Below are 20,526 nucleotides of genomic sequence, written 5' to 3'. Positions count from 1 at the left end.
CGATTTAACAATTTATGTACTTAATAATATGCAGAATTTCTTTAAAGTTTACATACAATCCATATTTATAATTGTATTTAAATTTAAATAACATAGATATAAAGCACTTGGGGGAAGGACAGCAAATTTAATAAAAAATGTTTAATTATTTATTTAGTATATATTAACTAAGTAAAAATTATTCGCTATGTAAATATTTTATACAATTCTAGTATTAATTTGTTTCGACGATGAAATGCTAGATTCACTCAACGTCTAACTTGAACATGAAACGAGACCGTTGTGGTCCTCTCGAGTCCGCGCCTCGTCGTAGCGCAAGCGGCGCGTCGACAAAACCGAGTCCTCGCTTGCGGTACGACGAGACCACCGCCGCGAGACGGAACCTCAGCCGACGCCGTTTCAACAGGCGATATATTTAGACTTTATGTAGTGCAAATTTAATATAGAAAGTTTACTTTTACGATACAGACTAATAATTTCATTTTATGTAAAAATCCTAGCGCAAACGAGTTGCCTGGCACTGTTTCATATTTCGATTACCTTATCATAATATAAATCAAAGAGTAAAATTTTAGCGAATTAAAAATTAAATTTTCCAAAACTTTGTAAATACTAGAATTCGAACACTCGGTGCCCGCGAACCGATCGCGACCCGTCCGGGACGCCGAGCGGCGAGGATCGTCCGTCTCTATGTACACGCACGGGAGCGCGGGCGCGGGAGGGGGCGCGGCGCGTCAGAAGGTGTGCGCGTGCGTGGCGGGGCTCGCGGGCGGCGCGCGCACGTCCCGCTGGGAGCGCGCGCGGCGGCGCCGCTAGCACCAGTCGTCCTCGTCGGAGTCCGAGTGTCGCGCGCGCGGCTTGTACCCGTTGGGCAGCCGCGGCGCGCCGGCGGGCGAGGGCAGCGCGCGCGCGCCGCCGCCGCGGCCCATCGCCAGCGCCGCCTCATACGAGAGCGGCGCCTCGTACGACCGCGCGCTGCGCTCCGGATCGGTGCCCCAACCGCGTCTGATTTGCCAAAAGTTCAGGGTTCACCCAATGAAGGCGGTGCAAAAAGGTGTTTACTCGCTTTGTCTACCCTCGTGGTAATTTTGTATGTAGAAAATATATACAGGGTGTAACAAAAACAAGTGATAATACTTACGTGTTCCCTGTAGAGATTTCACTGTGAAAGTAGCAGCGCTGAAAGACCAAAATTTTTTTTTACTTTTGTATGGGCAAGGGCCCAAGAGTCACGAGTTTCCCCATACAAAAGTGAAAAATTTTTTTGGTCTTTCAGCGCTGTTACTTTCACAGAGAACTCTCTACAGGGAACACGTACACACCCTAAATTATTATCACTTGTTTTTGTTACACCCTGTATAGAGAAGATAGTGGAAAAGATCGAAATTTTGCCATGTTCGTCAGCGTACTTCAAGTTTTTATTATAAGAATTAGAAGAAATGTGTGTGGACTCACCTATCTCTAGATCTATAGTCTCGATGTATCAGTCTTTCAACTTCTCTGCCATACTCGTACTCGTCGTGTAAAGGCTCCAATGGTTCTCGTGCTGTGTGCCTTAATGAAAGCTGTAGGAAAAGTTTAGTTTTGATACCGTATCCATTTTCTAATTCTAGTCGGTATAAAAGTTGAACAAAATGACTCACAAATGGTTGTAGAAGTAGAGTAGGTAAATGAAGATAGGTAATGGACAATAGTTTTTTTGACATTGGGATATTATATTGTGCTCTCATTGAAATCGGGTGTCTCTCAATGATTATAGTCGGTGTCGATGTCGGTATACTCACGTGCGAGGGGCTATGGCTAATTCTTGTGAACGGTTGCTGTTTAACGTGTAAGGTGGACGGCTTCGTGGGCGTGGGGGGCAGCTGCCGGCCGCGGCCCCGCCGGCCGCCCTCCCGCTCGCCCGACCGCTCCCGCCATTCCCGCCACTCGCGCTCCCTATCCCGCTCCCTGTCGCCACCTATCGGGGCCCAAACTGCTCTTTGAATAATTTGAGCGCTCTTCCTCCGCACGAACACAAAACGCCACCATGTACTGATGATAATCTCATGACGGAAGTGAACAAATAAAGATTTTAAAGAAAATATAGAAGGGATAATAAACAGATGTGCAAACAGTTTTCTCATTGATAACGCCACGCTTCCGCGTTCACAAATCATGCGCTACTAATTTGACATCGACCGAGAACAATTTTGAATCGAGCAGTAGGCCTCGGTCGGTTAAACTGCAGACCTACTGCTTTACAATGGATCGTATCGACGAATATAAATTCGACGGGTGTATTTACATTAATTTCGGCTTAACATCAATAGTCACTGCTTGCGTTACTGAATAAGGTACTGATTTTAGATTAATTTATAAACTTTAATGCTACGTGTTAGTTTCGTATGGGAGCTTATCGATACGGGGCTCGCTCTGGCGAGCGTGGTGTGTTGTCACTTGTCGGTCCGTGTGTGTGGCGAGTGGTCTCACCGTAGGTGTGGTGTGGCGGGCTGGGCGATCGCGAGGGCTGGCTCAGGCTGGTGGTGGGATACGGCGCTCTCCACTCCTTCCCTGCTGTCAGGAATACCTTCATGTACCTTCGACCACGCTTTACCCTACGCCCGTCGGTTTACCGACTTCATTTCCTTGCTCATAAAGGTGACTCTAAAAGTTTTGATCTGTATAGGATTCGACTGCGAGATTGGAATTCGGAAATTGAGGATTGAGTTTTCGAAAGGTTCAGTAAGAGTGTCCGAGTGTTCGGGTACGCGGGACACGATTGTGTTATACATACAATCTTTATTTTACTCTATCGAGGTAGCGGTTTCTTCAGAACAATTTAGATCGACTACAGCTGGACATTTTAAGCTTTTGCATGCTGCATGATTAAGTAATGTTCTCAAAGTGCATGCACTCAGGCATATGTCAGATTATACAAAGCGATGTGCGGCCAAAGTGAGCACTGTTATATTGTAGCATGCAGCAGGCAATACATTTCATATTTCAGTAATTAAATGTTACAAATAAATTACTTATGCCGAATTGAGTACACAATATTTTCTAGAATCGTTGTATGAACTTACTCTAGTGGAAAGAACAATATAGCTTGATGAAGTATAAATGAAGTCAAATAAGATAGGTAATGAGCAAACGTATGAGCATTTTCAGAATCTAAAATTAATCTACGGAATACTTATTTTACAAAACTAGCATCGTAAATAATTTATTAGTTTAGATCTAAATAATTAATCATCTAAATAATTTCTCAACTAATTTTAAGGTAATTTTAGCTTTACTGCATTGTCTCAATTTCTTATAACTACATCTACAAATTATGGACAACTACAACTACTTTAAAGCTAATCTTCCAAACTTCTCACAAAACTTTCAGAGTACCTTCATGAGAAGAAAAATGTTTGCAAAACTGTTTGGTTTCATAAACTAAATCTAAATGAAATATATATAAATATGGTTAATGATGGTATATATGAGTGAACACTATATGATCGTAGGTTTAGGCGTATAGCTTTAAGAGGCTCGATATTATCATTTGCAATTTTGATTGCATTAGCAAACAAGCCAGTAGTAAATCTGCCAATATAGGGAGAATCTAAAAATAAAAGGGTAAAAGAAAAGAAACAGGCGATGCATATTAGCAGATTCACTTTGTTAGATCGGTCTTCAGCTGGTATGTCTTCGAGGGGATGGATCAAAATCGTGTGACCTACCATGTGGATGATAGTGGTGCGGCGCGCGGTGTCGGCCATGCCTCTGGTGCTCGTGTTTGACTATCTCGACGACGTTGTTGACGGTGTCGGAGAAGCCGATCTCGTGTTGGTAGCCCCCGTAGTGGCGTCGTCGCGGACTTGGCGTTCGTCTACCATGAAATTTATTGGTACTAAGTCATTTGCATTAAATTATGAATATACGGCATCGGTACATTCCAGTCCATGATTAGTTACAACTATAGTCATGCATATTTCATATAGTGACATGCGCTGTTGGGTTGTTAAAAGTTTTGTTAGTACCTAGAATATAATTTTGGTTAGTCGTTTCATTAAACCATGATTTTAACATACCCTCCTCTACTACAATTTCAGTAAGTTCGTTTTCTTCTTCGATGACGCTATAAAATAAAAATAAATAAATAAAACGAAAAAGTATATAATAAAACAAAAAAAAAGTCGGTCCTAGTAACGCAAAAATTAAATATTAAACAAAAAAATAAAATATTTGGTACAGATGAAAATTAAAAATTATAAATAATAATCAACATTAGACAATATACGTCCCTTATCAGTTATCATGTTTTATAAATCAAAAATATTACAAATCTTGATTTGAATGTACCTTAGACTAGACGATCTTCCATGCCCATTTTGGTATACATGAGGAGCTTGTAACCTTCCCTCCTCCAATGACTCCATGGATGCGTGATGAGAACCCACATCTTGCAACTCCAGAACCTATACAATACAATAGTATGAGCATACTCAAAAAACTAGAAGTAACCTTTGAAAACGTAACAAAAGAACTAAAAATGATACTGTCCCATAATGACAAAAAGTTTCTGTTGACACAACATGGATGCACAAATCTAGTGGTTATTGCATTGCATGCATCGTGCTCGTAGGAAATTAAAAAGTTAATGTACTTACCGACATGATATGCAAAACTAAATCTATTAGTGATTCATGCATACTTACAATGTCGGTATCATGCGTTCAAAGTTAAGTATTTCAGTCATTTTGTACTGTTTCTAGTATAATATTGAAATTATGTAGCGTGTAAGTGTTAAGAATATAAGGTGCTGTGTCTAGGCATATCGGTATGATATCCCCTAATCTTTACACATTTTAAATAAACCATTCACTATACCTAATATATTTTAAGACATTCGATACACATACAGTAACTCTACTTATTGCTGCTGTATTATTACTGAATAGATTACCTAAACATCAACAACCATCTGTAAACTTTAAATAAAAATTAATTTGAGTACAACATATTCTATTACAATAACAGTGTGTACGGGCCTAGGCCCCTAATCTCTCAAAATAGAACCTACGATTGCTCGTTAAGCTATATAAGACAACAATTAATACAAAATAATCGTATACATTAGTCGTTAGGACAACACATCGCAACAGCGTTTCTAACAAAATTACAACACCAACTATTAGAGCAAAGTAAATATCGGTTATAGGGTTACACTTAACACTTAAGCACAGAACAGTACCCAGATACCATTACTCGGGTTATAACAGGTTACGTTAATACATTGAATCGACAATTCATTTGTATTAAGGGGAACATCGTTACAAATATCGTTGACAAAATTTTTTGGTTACATTTAATTTGGGACATGTTCACCTTTACACACACCTTTTTATTGTTCCTGTAACAATAGAAAATTGATATTAATGCTCCATAATTTTTAGTACTTTAAAAGCAGTTACTTATTAGATAATCATCAACCAATTAAAAAAAATACCGAATATGTAGATAGTAGTAACAATTACATACATTCAAAAGTAACTGACAAATAGTGTACTGCATAACAGCAAAATCTTCGCCAAATTTAACATAATTGATTGCAATTAACTTACTTGAAAGATCTTCTTCGAGTCGAGGATCTCTTCGCCAAATTCGGTAACATGTGCGGATCTTCGGGATGACCGTCCGTGGCGGTGATGGTCGGTATGTCGTGGCTCAGAGAGCCGGCTCTTGACCCGGGCCCCAGTCCCGCAGCCACGTCCAGCAGGCAGTTAAAGAAGGACGCCTTCTGCACCACGCACACCCCTCGTCACGCAATACCCCCAAACTTTTGCGCAAAATCATGTCTCATATCCAAATTGGGGTAACCATATTAGATGTAAATTATATTCGATATAGAACCGTATTTCATGGTATAGTAACTATACTTATATGTGAGAAACTACAAAGCCTACATGAGTCTGCGCAAAGTCCCCATACATTACATATCCATGCTGGAGTTCTGAACTCTTTCTGTGATATTATTTCTGTTTGTGTAAATAATGTGAGCAAGAGTAGATAAGCACTTGTTGGGGAAATCAAACATGGATGTATCAGTGTCTGTAAAAATGGCTTTGACGAGCTAGAATTTTAGAGTCGCTGTTAAAATGTATCATTTGTTCGAGTATTCTCAATGTCATCAAATATAAATAGATATGTTTGGATTGCTGCAGGAAACTGTAAATCACAAAAAGCATTTGAATAAATGTGCATAGTGATCCAGGTTGAAGCCAGAGACATTATGCAGACCAAGGAAATCAAACATACCCAATAATTGTATAGTTCATAACAAAATGCAATTATTGATAAATAAAAATATATATACAATTGCTGATTTTACAGCCCTGATTGTGCTAAATTGTATAAACGATAGTTAATAGTGAATATATCGTGGAGCGAGAGGCATAGCAAAAGCAACTAATTTTTTTTATAATCACAGGCGACGAAATGATAGTAGAAGTAGTCAAACTGAGCCAGAATGTAAATTACAGGTAGAGACAAACAGTGTGTGAGTTGAGTAAGATGTAAGTCATGCATTGTGCCAGTTGGGACAGAAAGTCATCGTAACATAAAAAACAAAGTCAAAGTCGGTAAAAAATCATAATTGGAATGACAAATAAATCTACGGAACACATGGCTATTACTACGTCAAACCTAAAAGAACTCATTACACAGAAACACTCGCCTAAAAACTATTGGTACATTTTGCAACTATAGGACAGGTCACTAGGTAGATTGTGGTTTACGAAGGGTAACGTTTTGGCCTCATAAATTTCCATAGTACAAATTAATCCAATATCAAGAATCTCTTACACTACCAAGTGATGTGCGCTATGTATCTAGTACTAATATTTTTAATTCCTCTATTTTACTAATCAACGTATGACCTATTTAAATCTCTTAAATCATCGTGTTGATTTATAAATGAAGTTTAATATTATATATTTAAATTAATTTATTAAAACACGATGCGAAAGAAGTTGATGAAAAACAAAACAAAATGTCTATAGGAGTGCAAGAAAAAGGTTAAAGTTTCGTTCCTTAAAATAATTAATACTACCGGCTGATTGGCCGTAGGGCTATTCTCGCTGAATGCCTGAAAATAAACCACCAATGTAGTCGACCCATACCGAGTCGATGCTAAAATACCGTTGTATTGTTGTTTTTAATTTCTATAGCCAATCAACGGTTTGCGTGACTTTATGACGTCAGTTCACACAACAATACATCCACAGGAAGACAACACAACTAGTTCTAACTATATCGTGTTTTTAATCTAGTCAAAAGGAATTTTAAGGGACAATTAACACACACTACTATTAGGTTAAATCGTGAATTAAAACCTATCCAAAGGGTTACATTTGGCTCAAAGTTCAAACTGTGCAATACAACTCAAATTAGCCTTACGATTTACTCTGGCTTCATGTAACTACGAAACCTATTCTGTCAAAATATTTAGTCAAAATGTAATCAGAACCAAAAATAAACTGAAATCAATGCAAACTGTACTTACCGGAGCACCCTGTGGTTTAGTTTGCCCAAACCTAGTCGATCTCCAACTTTCTAAAATTAGAAGTCCTGCGTAGACCTTCCCTACGGTTAGTTTTCCAGCGTTGAGTACATCTTTGCGAGGCACCAGCAAATCTAGCATCTTCTTTGCCTGGAGTGGCCAGATGTGGGTTATTGTTTCTCTGAGCTCCTCATCAGCTTGGTCCATTTCTCCAGCTGGAATTTTATGACATTTATTCATTTAATGTTTTCAAGTATTTCATTTGTTCACTTAATATGTAAAATCACTTACCAGATCTCATCTTAATGTTTAAGTTTTCTCGTATCAAGGCAAACAACGTTGTCGTAAAATTCACTTTCCCTTCTTCGTCTAACGGCATATTCATTCTTATTAACTTTTTGTACGCTAACCTATTCGGACATTTATTGCCAAACCCCAATGGGGGGTCCATATTTTTTAACATATCATACATTTCTGTATAATGAATTTTCCCTCTGAAATATAATATATTTTTTAATAAAATATTAAAAATTATATAATATTCTGATTATGATTTTAACATTCCTTTGAAATGTAAAAACTTACGTCGCATTTGGGTCGTATTCGGCCCATATCCTAACAAATTCATCTAAATGATGCGCTCCGAGAATTGATGAATCTCTCGTCAGATAATCGAAGTTATCCATGATGACAGCCACGAACAGATTCAACATCTGAAATAATTATAATTTAATTAATATTTCGTGAAAAATCGTAAAAAACAAAACGATAGTTTATTTTATAATCAAATGATAAGAATATTATAAAGCAAATACTTACAAGAAAGGAACAGAAGAATATGAAAGAAACAAAGTATGCATAAGCTAAAGTACTTCCACACGACTCATTTGATGGCTTGCCAGCTTCTTTATCACATTTAGCTGGCTTCAAGCAAGCTAACATTATATTTGGCCAAGCTTCACCTGTGGCACACCTGAAAACAAATAAATTATTATTAGATAATATGTACAAGAAGTATTAACTACTTACTCGAAGATAGGTAGTTCCAAGAAATTTAACAAATTAACACTATCAGTTTTTTACCTAAATAATAACATGAGCGCTTGAATAAAACTTCGAAAGTTGTTATGTCTATTCATATCTGAGTCTGCTATTAACTCTATATTTCCGAACACCTGAAAGACAAAAATAATGTAAAGTAACATCGTTATCTATAGTATCATTTAAAAGGCCTGTGCCCATCAGTGGGACAGCAAGGGGTCTTTAAAACTATAATTATCTTAATAATAAAATGAAATGATAAAACATCTTCTATTTTTAAATACCTGCATCCCGATGATGGCATAAATGAAAAACAACATAGCGATGAGAAGGCACACGTAGGGCAACGCTTTGAAGCTCTGCACGAATGTCCACAACAGTATCCGTATGGTATACCCCTGTCTCAGCAGCTTGATCAGCCGAGCCGCTCGAAACAGACGCAGAAAACCCACATTGAAAGTGTTCTCCTGAAATTTTACAAGTTTCTTTGTCTTTATTTGGGTTCCTTTTGATTCACCCCCTATTTTGCAATAAAATATCTATTGGTATTTAGCAAATAATAAATTATTCTTCTGTTCAGAGTTGATACCTTAAAACAGTCTTATTATTATTGTTCACATGCATTTCCAAGTTATTTGGATGCATAATTATTTTAAATAGGCATTTTAAGTAGTCATCGTGTCCAAATTCTTTACTTGATTTTTATTATTTATAAGGTATCTTATTTTCTAGATAACACTGTTTATCCAGAAGCTCTTAAAATAATCATGAAATATAAGAAATTCTTTGTGAATCCATATTTTTAAAATAAGGAATACTTTTGGACTCTAAATAATTAATACTTAAAAATTTATTAGTTAAGGTTTAACCCAAAATAAAATATAAATAATATTTTTTTAATAATAAATACAAATTTTATTACAAAATTAAACAAAATCTTCCCTGATACTGCTACTAAATATATAAGTGTAAAAATAAGCAAAACTAATGAAAACATAGCTAAAACACTCTCGACTAATGTGAATACTTAACTAATATTTTCCAGGTCTATATATTTTATGTACTTTGATACGTCTAAATTACAATGAAGATATTTTAGTAGTTTGGAATAAAATGAAAAATATTAAACATTTTATTTAGTTTAGAGTTCTAGAAGTATATGAACTCTATTGTTAGTCAATTGAGAGGTGCAAATAAATGTATGAGACGAAGCGCAATGAACACACATGAAATAAATTTTATAAGCTCATGTCTCCAGCAAATCTAATCGAAAATTTATTACCAATATCAGCCAAAGGATTTTTCGAGAGAGGGTTAAATGAGTATTCTATTTTTAAACTAGCGAAGAATACTTTTGCTACTAATCGTTTCTAAAAGTTGAAATTCAAATTTTAAAAATCTTATGTTCAAATTGAAACTTCAGCAATATATGGTACTATTTTAGCGAAAAACCTCTAGTATTCTTGAAACAATTAAAACATCAATCCAATAACAATTTAATCTAATGCATAGGACACACTTTTTACCATATTTTTTGTATTCATTATTTTCACAAGTTAAAAAACGTTGTGCTCGTTGCATTTTATATCAATGATTCATCGCTATTTAAAATGCAAGGTTCTTTAATGTGTAATCTAAAATATTTTTGTGCAGTATTTTACTAGAGTTTTTGTCATTTCAAACAAATCGATGATAGCAATTATTTAGTTTACACTTTGCCAGGTCTCTATAAAATCTAAATATCTTCAATAACAATATTTCCAACCTGTCATGCCACGTTTTGTATAACTTGTAGTAGTCAAGCCATAGTTGAAAATGAAACTTTGTCACACATAATAATTAATATTATATTATTATTCATAGACATTTTAAGGTTTACACTCATTAGAAATGTTAAAAACTGACCCATTTGACCTCTACCAACACTACAGACACAATCACGACTCTCGAAAGGGTGTTCTATGCTTGGATGATAAGACCTAGACACTTCCTAGATCAAAAGCTATTCTAGAGACCAAAACTTCAACCATCTTCTAGCGCTACAGTAAATCAGTTTTCGACACAGTCAAAATCACGGGCAATCAAATATTAGATACAAAAAAATCTAGGTTTCCTAGCAAAAAGCAAGTACCGTTACCTGCTGACAGGAAATGTCAGCACAGTTTTCAGTGAGGTCGCTCTGGAATCAGGATATATACTTTATTTTGCGGCAATTAAAGAATAATATCAAATTCATAAAAATCAGATCGAGAAGCTTCCAAATTATGATCTTGGCAAGATCAATTATAAAAATAAAGAAAAGCAAAGACATTATAAAAATACTCACGCCGAACTCCATAATGAGGGCGTCGATAATACTTCCAATTACTGTTATGAAATCGAATGTATTCCATGGATCTTTGAAAAAATTCTGAAAAACAAATGTCGTGTCATTAATAAAGAAGTAGCTAGAAAAGTAAATTGAGTCTAACTAAGTAAATTTTTAACTTTTGCTGGAATAATATCTACAGTTTGTCTTTAAGCTCATCAATCTACAAGTAACTGTATACAAATGTACGCTTTCTACGTTAGTTCACGAGGGATCTGTAGGATAGGTAATCTCTCTTACATTTTAAATCTATGCAATTCTAAATCTTGCGATATTATCTAGACTGTTAATAATGAAAATTATCAAAAATATTTTAATATTATAAATATTAAATAAGCAGCATATCAAAACTCTTTCAAAAAGTTTATCTAAGTACATGATATTCAAGTCAATATTGAATATTAAAATGCTATACTTAAGTTTTTAAGTATAAACTAATCTAATTATAACATATTATATAATATAATATACGTGTCTAAAATGTGTTTAAATTTTAATATTGAAGATCTCGTTTGTGCTATTGAAAGCACTCGTGATAAAAATAGTTAAAAACAATTATTTTAAAACAGTTTAATAATAGATGTTTCATCTAAAACTCAAAACCTTCAATACTAATATTTAGTCTAATAATATTATGAAATCGATTAATACTCTGATTCGATTTCGAGCTAATTAAAATAATAGGTACTTAATTCGTCAGTGACAATAAAGAAAAGTGGATAAATTCTTACCGTACATCCGTAGGCAATTAACTTCAAAACAGTCTCGAGGAGAAAGCAGAACGTAAAAAATATGTTCGTGAAGGTTAAGATGTCCGTAAGTAGTGGTGGGGCCTCGTGAAACTAATACAAAACCAACACCAAATTTTTAAAAATTCATACTAAAAAATTTATTCCACTAATTAAAGTATCACTCTTAATTCCAAATTTCTAATTTAAACTAGCTTCAATTTTGTGTATGCCGATTTTTCACTTGGGAATTCCTTTAGATCCAAAATTTTAATTGTGTTATGTGTATATATGTGTTGTAATGAAATCGATTTGAGCCAATATCTGTTCAAGTGAAATGTTTGTTGAAGTAACTTGTGAGAGTGCACGTGCTTCATGCAAAGGCTTCCATGCGTTCACCCACACATACGTATTTTGCTGGCTTCACCGCGAAAGTAAAAAATATAACTTACCTTTGATTTTCAAAATTTTCTTTACCTAGCACTCGATCAATGAATATACTGGTACTAAAATCTGCTCCCCTGTGTAAAAATCGTTAAAATGCCGCAAATTATTCTTACCTGCTGTATAATTTACTTAAAATAGTCACTACAAAACATTTACATTAACAAAAACATTAAGATAAGCCATGCAGTACATGCAGTACGTATTTAGCAAATAATATTTCTAGCTTTCAAATTAAAACCACTATCAGAGAGAAACCAGTCGAGGGTACGAAAAGGAAGGGGAGCAATATAACTAAACAATCCCTTAGTCATGTAAAGTTAGTATGATACACCCTACAAAAGAAAGAGTACATTTGTAATCCTTTTTCAAGATTACTTGCCGTTATGGCGTTTGAAATCGTGTTAATCGTGTACTTACTTTGACACCATAAGCGATGATTTTCAACACCGTTTCCACAGAAAACATGCCGGTAAACCCCATATTGGAATACTTGAGGATATCCGAGTAGAGGTCACTTTGATTATAGTACTGCCATTACGTGAAGATGTGTAGAATAAATCCATGGCAATGAAAATATTGAATAGTTATTGGATTGTTAGTAGGTTTAAAATAAAATAGAAAAGAAGGTATTGTAAAGAATGTATGATGATGATGTAAGTCAATTATTTTGTTTTGGAGAACATAACAAATAAGGCAATAAGGAAGGATAGTTAAATAACAGAGGTAGATATTAACTACTTTTGTAAAAACAATAAACATAATAACAGTAGATAGTTTTAATTATAGTATAACGTATGTAAGAGATAGACCTATTGTTTTAAAGTGGAATTTACTCGACGATCCTCCAAATATTTAAACGAACTTAATTTAAATCGATTGACAAAACGAGAAGCAGGCCAAAGCCACTGACAATCTTGCTTGGCACGAGGCCGTTCCATCAATCATGCATAGTCAACATATAATAATTATAAGTCATCCTCTTTATAATCATGCAACACGAACAACACGAATGGCCAGGACCTGACTTGAAGAGTTGTTCACGAGCTCGGAACGAAATAGTGTTGAATCTTGTGCCTGAATGTGCAGGAAGGAAGAGGTATATCGTGCATACGAGTAAACACATATACAATTACATATAAATATTAGGTTATCAGCAAGCGAGGAGACACAGGACCACTCAAAGTAAGACACAAAATAAAACAACGAAATTAGGATACTTTTGAAGGTATAGGCTCAATTCCAAAACGGCGCATTCCAATACATAAAATTGTCCATTGACGCCGATATGAGCATTAATATTGTGTGTTTGTCTTGATGTGTGTGGCAGTACTAACTGAAGCCAATTTATGATGTATAAATCATTAATTAGTAATTATGCATGTATGATATTATTAAAACTACACACAATCACAACATTTTACTCAAGGAATGGATTTCGTTACTCTCTAATTTGGTTCAGTGCAGTGACTGTTGTGTTTCTCATAATACAACTTTTGCACACTAATCTATCGTGTGCCTTGTGAAATCGGCCATCATTTGGGTATCTACTTTGACGTAGTGAAAATTTTCTACATACTTTCCACAACAATGTGCCTTGTATGTCTGACTTTTGTTATATTAGCTTTGGTAAATGTTGTGTACTTTGACTCTATATAATTAACAGTTAAATAATAATAGTCATTATTATTAGCACATTCACTGCCCAACCATCCCGACCCTAGCCGAGTAAGGAGCAATGAAAGTGCTAATAATGTTAATTTCAGTAAGTATAATATCAATATATTTTTATAAAAAATGCACACATACCTTCATCATAAGCAATAATGTGTTCAACACAATAAGTGTCATGATGGAGTACTCAAAAGGCGAAGATACTACTATCCTCCACACTTTGTACTTTAGACTTCCTCTTTTACTTGGCATATACCTTTCTAATGGTCTGGCGTCTATTGTAAAGTCTATACATGATTTCTAAAATATGAATTTAGTTGCATTAGTTTTGGATATATTTATTTCTACTTGCCAAACAGAAATCATAGTTACCTGATTTTTATCTATTTCACCATCCTGCAATTCTGCTTCACCCTGCTCTTGAAACGTAATAATAATCAAGGCTACGAATATGTTGACAAAGAAGAACGGAAACACTATAAAGTAAACTATATAAAATAAGGACATTTCTATCCGAAAATTTTGTATGGGTCCCCGATCCTCGTATGTTGCGGCCATTGAATTTTGTAGAACTCTGAAAATAAGATATATGCCATTTATCACACGCCTTCCATTCACCTTAGCTTTAGGCAGAGTAGACAGAACTAAAGAGTATCTCGACTTCAAACAACTAGTGAATCTACGTGAGTTGGGCGCTAGTATCAATTTCGACATGCTTCAGAATGATGCGTAACGCATCCGGGTCAATTCAGACCGTAACGCGACGAGGATTTGACAGATTTCAATTGCGTGAGACGTCTTGCGAATCTGTCAAATCCATATAAATTTAGAAATGCATCTACCCGTCGCGTTGTGGTCTCAATCAACCCTTAGTACAGTATGGCGCGTGCCGGCCGATAAGATATACTACATCAAACGTAAATGTCGAGATTTCTTTTGAGTTGGCCTTCTCGTTAGTTCTGTTTACTCTGCTTTAGGCATCGCGTTTCTGTTTAATTTTATTAAAATTCTCTATGACAAATAAAAGTTTGCTAGCGATATTTTCTAGATCTACATCGTATTACAGTAGTTAGATATTGTGGTCACTTACTGCGGCCAGCCCTCTCCAGTTTGTACCGCGAATAGCGTGAGCATAGCCGACGCCACATTGTCGTAGTGAAAGGACTGCGTCGTCCACAGACGCTTGCTTATCGTAGGCAGTATACTGTTTTTCTCGTACACGAAGTACGACCCTCTGTAACAGATAAATTAAAAGTTTAGTATGTATCATAGCATTACGTTTTACATGTTTAATAGATTAAGGGCCTGTTTCACCACTTCCTGATAAGTGCCGAATAGGCTATCCACCACTTAACTCGACAGATCAAATATGGAGAATCTTTCAAAAAGTTGTGAATAGCTTATTCGGCACTTTATCTGGAAGTGGTGAAACAGACCCTTAATATATATTATCTGATAATTTCGCAAATACATTTTTGGTACTCTATAATAATTAATTATTATTTCTCCATAAATAAACATAATACTAAGTTCTGAAGTTCTCATAACTGTCAAATATTGATATTTATTATTTTAAAAATGTAGTATGAGACAAACATACAATACGATTTTATTTTTGACCTAAATTAAATTAAGCTAGAAAACAATAAAAAGTTATACTTACTGGCAGTCTTCATAAGTATTCTTACTGATATCGTTGCAGTAAAAAAATTTACCATTAAAAAGTTGAACAGCAATTACAGCGAATATGAATTGAAACAATATATACACAATGAGAATGTTAATGACGTTTTTCAAAGAGTTCACAACACAGTCAAACACTGCTTTTAGTTTTGGAACACGCTTAATTGTTTTTAAAGGTCTAAGCACTCTCAACACTCTTAACGATTTTATTGTAGACAAATTCTGCCCCGCGCCCTTTTTCACGCCTCTGAAACAATAAAATATTCAACGTTAATATGATTATTTGCTCAACTTGTCAATATTAATCATCCTTAGTGTAAATTATACTCTAACAAAAATATTTATAATGGTATTAATAGACAATATTTAGGACTAGAGGAGACTATAGTTGTAAACCAGCGGCTTGTAAGCGGGTAGTAACCGATAGCAGCCGCTAGAAACGAATAAACAGCAGCTTGTTACCGGGTAAACAGCCGCTTGTTACCTGACTTGAGCATCGAAGAATAAAACTATTTTCAATGCTTTTTAATGTTAAATTATTATTTAAAATACACTATTTATTTAAATATATTATTTAATTAATATTGATAATAATTAAAATACTTTTTATGTAAAATTAATTAAAAAAATTAAAAATAAAAATTAATAAAAATAATTAAAATTTAAAAAATTAAAAATAAAAAAGTAATTTAAATTTAAAAATAATTAAATACTTCATTAAAAAATAATTTTAAAATTAAAATATTAATAATAATAAAAATAAATATACTTACTTACTATTTATTTAAATATATATTATTTTAAATAGTACTATTAACACTTTAACACAGATTCAGAATATGTCACCGTTTATGTCTATCCTACTGTATGTAAATCAGAAGAAAAACCATGAAATTATTTTCATGGTTTTTCTTCTGATTTACATACGAACGCATGTAATCTACTGTGACATGTAAAATAAACAAAAACGAAATTAAAAAGTAATGTAAACCAACGTACCCTATTTCGAAGCCGAAGCTGACGATGGCGCAGATGACGACGGCGGCGTCCATGATGTTCCATAGGTCGCGCAGGTACGCGCCCGGGTGGAACAGGATGCCGAGATCCACGATCTTCAACAACATTTCCACAGTGAACACCCCCGTGAAAGCGTAGTCGAAGTAATTCAAAATTTTATTCCTGTAAACAATAACAAGGAATTAGCTGAAGCCGGAGAATACAAAGTTGCGAAGAAACGTTTAGCTTGATGAAAATTGGACATGTCCGAAGCACTAAGAGCAATGAAGAAAGAACATGGGACTGATCATATAAACTATGTATTTTAAAATGTAGGCACCTGTAACTTTCTTCAACTACGGGGTCTTCCGCCGCAAGAGCCACAGAACTCATACATATAACTACCATAATAAAAAAATCAAAATATCTTAAATTTACAACCCAGTGTGCGCCACGTCTTATGCTGTAACAAAAAAGTATATATGAGATTACATCGCCCCGTTAATAGCTTATTCCAAAAACGAATCATCATATTATTGTGTAAAGACTTACGGATTCGTAGGTGATAAAATAAACATGGACGAATATGGCAGCATTGGTTTTGGTCCATCTGGTATCTCTTCTTCTTCCTTTTTGGCCTCTTCCTTCTGTTTATCCTGCAATTTGAGTAATCTGTTCAAAAGGAATTAAACATTGCAAGGTCCCCCTGCATGGAGTTACCACAATGTAAAGGCAAATCAACAGACTAAAATCACCTTTACCATTAATCCCCATGTTAGTAAGTTTTGTAGTACCACCATTTAAAGTTCTCGTAATGTTAGATTTTACTAATTTTGAATAATTTCTAAGTTGTCTATTGATCATGCATTTAAATAAATTTGTATGAAATAACCAATTATAACAAGCATAATCAAAGACAAATTAATTTATAACGTGTTATCAATCTAAAAACTTTGACAACTATGATCTATTTAAATTAAAATGTTCAGCATCTATAAATTTTGTTAAAATTTTAAATATAAAAAAAATAATTTAGAGACATTCGGCCCACACAAGCAACATCAACACCGAACTTAAACTTATAATATTGTTGAGCCCTTGATGATAATCACAATGGTGGTTACATGAAATTAGCAGAGACAAATTAACTAGCACGTTACAACATGGCTTAATTATGTGTTTTAATGGAGTTAAACAACAATATTTTAAGCCACAACAACCATCGACGTCAAGCACAGCGAGGCTCCACTGAGTTCTTTTACCTTCCTACTTGAAGACCCTTGACTGTTTCGAGATGGTGTCCCATCCACAGCGTGCAATGCACCCATTTCTTTCTCCAATTCCTAATTATTTACAACAGAACTCGTTTTGTAACAGTATTTACAATCTACGTTAGCGATCCTATCTAGTCTTACTTGAGAAGCATCTAAGCTCTCTCAATTTCATCTATTTAGTAAATATTAAGCATATTACTCACTTGCAGCTGTTTCTCCTTATCTTCTTCTACTTGCTCTTCTTCTGCTGCCGTTAATTCCTGAAAAATACATAAATGCAACATTGTTTGCGAAGCGCTTTTGAATATACAATTGCCTCATTCGCGAAGACACGTCACAAATACATCACTGATTTAGGCGCGTTTAATTTTACCTTTCAATTTCTTCTCTCCCTATTTACATTTGGTCTTACACAAATTACGATACATTCAACAAATATTTTATACATAAACAAAACGATGTATGGGCGGTAAATTTAAGCGAAAGCATTGTCGTATTTACCTGCGCATTCGCCAAGTTGTCGACGGCGATGGCAAGAAACACGTTCAGCAGAGTGTAGTTTCCAAACAGAACAAGAATAACAAAATACAGTGAATAAATCATGCCTCTCTGTATGCCACCTTGAGATTGAATACCATCATACATGACTTCATTCCAATCTTCGCCTGTTAAAATCTGGAAGCAGAAAAAATATGTGTAAAGAGAAGGTTTTCTTGTTTGCTAATATAAAAATGTAACTATATTATATTACCTGGAAGACAGTAAGCAGCGCAATCGGAAATGTGTTGAAGTTCGTCGGTGGCGTTCCATCCTCGAAATTAAATTGTCCGCCAAATAATTGCATACCCAGTAGAGCAAATATTAGAATGAACAAGAACAGAAGGAACAACAGAGATATAATAGATCTCATTGAATTGAGCAGAGATATTACAAGATTCCGCAGAGAGGACCAATATTTTGTAACCTAAAAATGAAGAAAATTTTACGTTTAATATACAAATTCAACAGGATATGTATTGATTAATAATTTAATAATATTTACCTTGAATATCCTTAACAATCTTAAAGCTCTTAATACAGAGAGTCCAAAAGAACCACCCTTCACTTCTGACCAGATTACTTCGAAGATAGAACCCGATATTACAACGCAATCGAAGCGATTGAATGAGGATTCAAAATATATCCTAGGTCCTAAAGCATACATTTTTATCCACATCTCCATCATAAATAGACCCAAGAACACAAATTCGGCGTAGTCTGAAATGGAACAAATAGTAAAATAATTATCAGGATCTTAAGGTACCGTGGAAATATAAATTGAATTATAAGGTTACTTACATAAAAATGAAGTAAGGTACTTAGGTTGCTTATAATGCTCCACAGCTACGCATATTGTATTGAAGAGCACCAAAACTATGACGAACCAGTAAAACCACTGCGTTTTAACTGTGTGTCGTATCCAAAAACGAAACCTCTTCTCTGCTCTCCAGAAATCAGCACATTTTCCTGCCGTTCTCGTTTTGCTCTTCAGAAAACCTGAAGTAAGTCAAAAACAGTCAAATAAAGTGCGTGAATAACAAGTTCTTGCTTTACTCTAATTTCTGGAATACTACATTGTTATGGAACCATTTACGAGCAAAGTGTTGGAGATTGAAAGATTTTCAAAATGATAGGACTATAGTTTGATTTTAATGACCAATTAAATTGATCTTGACTGATCCGGAAATAGTTCCAATATAAGATACATATTATAAATGTTATAAATATCATATTCACATACACGATATCAAAGTCCAGTAATTGGATTTTTCTCTGCAGTAGTATCGAAATTCGATCTAAATCGTTATTCGATACTCTTCGCTTATTAACTCAGCCATCCCTAAGGGTGGTTTACGTATCGTCCCCATTAAATGTGCTCAAATGTTACGTTATATGGTAACTTTTTAATGTATGGCTAAACGAAGTAATCAGATGGAGTGAATAAATTCTATCAGCTATAATATTATAACAAAACAAGGTTGGCAAAAACAAAATATTAATATGATAGGATCACCGTTAAGGGGTAGCTATTCCTAAGACTAGATCTAGAGACTAATTTGACTACTAGAAGATGAAAAGGAATATTCTACCAGCGTCACGCTTGATCCCATACCTTGCTTTTTCTTTGGAACTGTAAACAATCAACACACAAATACAGTACGAGAACGTATGGAAATGGATGATCGTAGAGATATTTTAAGAATATAATATGATAGACAGTTACATGCAACATTCGTTAATGTACCTAGCTGAATGATATTACATCTAGCTTTATGTACACGAAGAATTTGATCAAGAATTTATTGTAAAAGAGATTTGATAGGAACTTCGCTACAGAAAAGTTTGTTAGTATTTTTGGAAATTGTGATACTACGCACACACACAAACAGAGAAAAAGATCTTTAGTTTACTGACCGTCATCTCCACAATCTTCGTCCTGTTCCTCTTCTTCTGTATCAGTACTTTTACTTTTTCCTAGGTTTTTTAATTTCTTTTTTGCCGCTGCTCTCCGTCGTGCTGGAACATGCATTAAATATTAGAAATATTCTTTAACCGTTTATTGATCGCTATAGTAAATAAGGACATAATAAATTAAATTGGGTTCGCTTTTTAGAATGAATGAATAAATGGATGAGAAATCTGTTTGTAAAGTGGCTTTTCTTACCTTCTATTATATGCATTCTCTCTTCTTCTGTCGTTCTTTCTTCTGCTAATATTACTTCCTCTGTAAAAATATTTGGCGTCGCA

General features: G+C 34.7%; 1 protein-coding gene across 19 annotated transcripts in view; it reads right to left on the bottom strand.

Moving 5' to 3' along the window:
- Positions 1–760: 760 nt before the first annotated feature.
- The window catches only part of LOC121729885 (voltage-dependent calcium channel type A subunit alpha-1), a 40,003-nt gene continuing 20,237 nt past the window's right edge, over positions 761–20,526 (bottom strand). For 4 of the 19 annotated variants that reach the window (XM_042118567.1, XM_042118566.1, XM_042118568.1 and 1 more), the window contains exons 10-38: positions 20,444–20,503; positions 20,194–20,295; positions 19,078–19,275; positions 18,782–18,996; positions 18,491–18,703; positions 18,241–18,414; positions 17,943–17,999; positions 17,728–17,808; positions 17,018–17,112; positions 16,806–16,928; positions 16,469–16,648; positions 15,450–15,716; positions 14,877–15,020; positions 14,159–14,360; positions 13,922–14,086; positions 12,533–12,643; positions 10,899–10,982; positions 8,857–9,039; positions 8,615–8,706; positions 8,351–8,504; positions 8,117–8,244; positions 7,823–8,025; positions 7,535–7,746; positions 4,333–4,448; positions 3,711–3,859; positions 2,473–2,556; positions 1,785–1,975; positions 1,456–1,565; positions 761–1,005 (exon numbers count right to left, since the gene is read on the bottom strand). In XM_042118567.1, the coding sequence (XP_041974501.1) occupies positions 813–1,005; positions 1,456–1,565; positions 1,785–1,975; positions 2,473–2,556; positions 3,711–3,859; positions 4,333–4,448; positions 7,535–7,746; positions 7,823–8,025; positions 8,117–8,244; positions 8,351–8,504; positions 8,615–8,706; positions 8,857–9,039; positions 10,899–10,982; positions 12,533–12,643; positions 13,922–14,086; positions 14,159–14,360; positions 14,877–15,020; positions 15,450–15,716; positions 16,469–16,648; positions 16,806–16,928; positions 17,018–17,112; positions 17,728–17,808; positions 17,943–17,999; positions 18,241–18,414; positions 18,491–18,703; positions 18,782–18,996; positions 19,078–19,275; positions 20,194–20,295; positions 20,444–20,503 (4,286 nt within the window). In that variant the 3' untranslated portion in view covers positions 761–812. Of the gene's footprint in view, positions 1,006–1,455; positions 1,566–1,784; positions 1,976–2,472; positions 2,557–3,710; positions 3,860–4,061; positions 4,109–4,332; positions 4,449–5,370; positions 5,384–5,594; positions 5,771–7,081; positions 7,118–7,534; positions 7,747–7,822; positions 8,026–8,116; positions 8,245–8,350; positions 8,505–8,614; positions 8,707–8,856; positions 9,040–10,709; positions 10,752–10,898; positions 10,983–11,671; positions 11,783–12,532; positions 12,644–13,921; positions 14,087–14,158; positions 14,361–14,876; positions 15,021–15,449; positions 15,717–16,468; positions 16,649–16,805; positions 16,929–17,017; positions 17,113–17,727; positions 17,809–17,942; positions 18,000–18,240; positions 18,415–18,490; positions 18,704–18,781; positions 18,997–19,077; positions 19,276–19,891; positions 19,910–20,193; positions 20,296–20,443; positions 20,504–20,526 lie in introns of those variants that run through there. The other 15 variants (XM_042118556.1, XM_042118557.1, XM_042118560.1 and 12 more) reach the window with 15 other exon arrangements.

This window comes from Aricia agestis, chromosome 8, assembly GCF_905147365.1.
Source record: "Aricia agestis chromosome 8, ilAriAges1.1, whole genome shotgun sequence".
Classification (NCBI taxonomy): Eukaryota; Metazoa; Arthropoda; class Insecta; order Lepidoptera; family Lycaenidae; genus Aricia; species Aricia agestis.
Note: the sequence above shows the minus strand (reverse complement) of the source record. Positions and strands in the feature narration are given on the sequence as shown.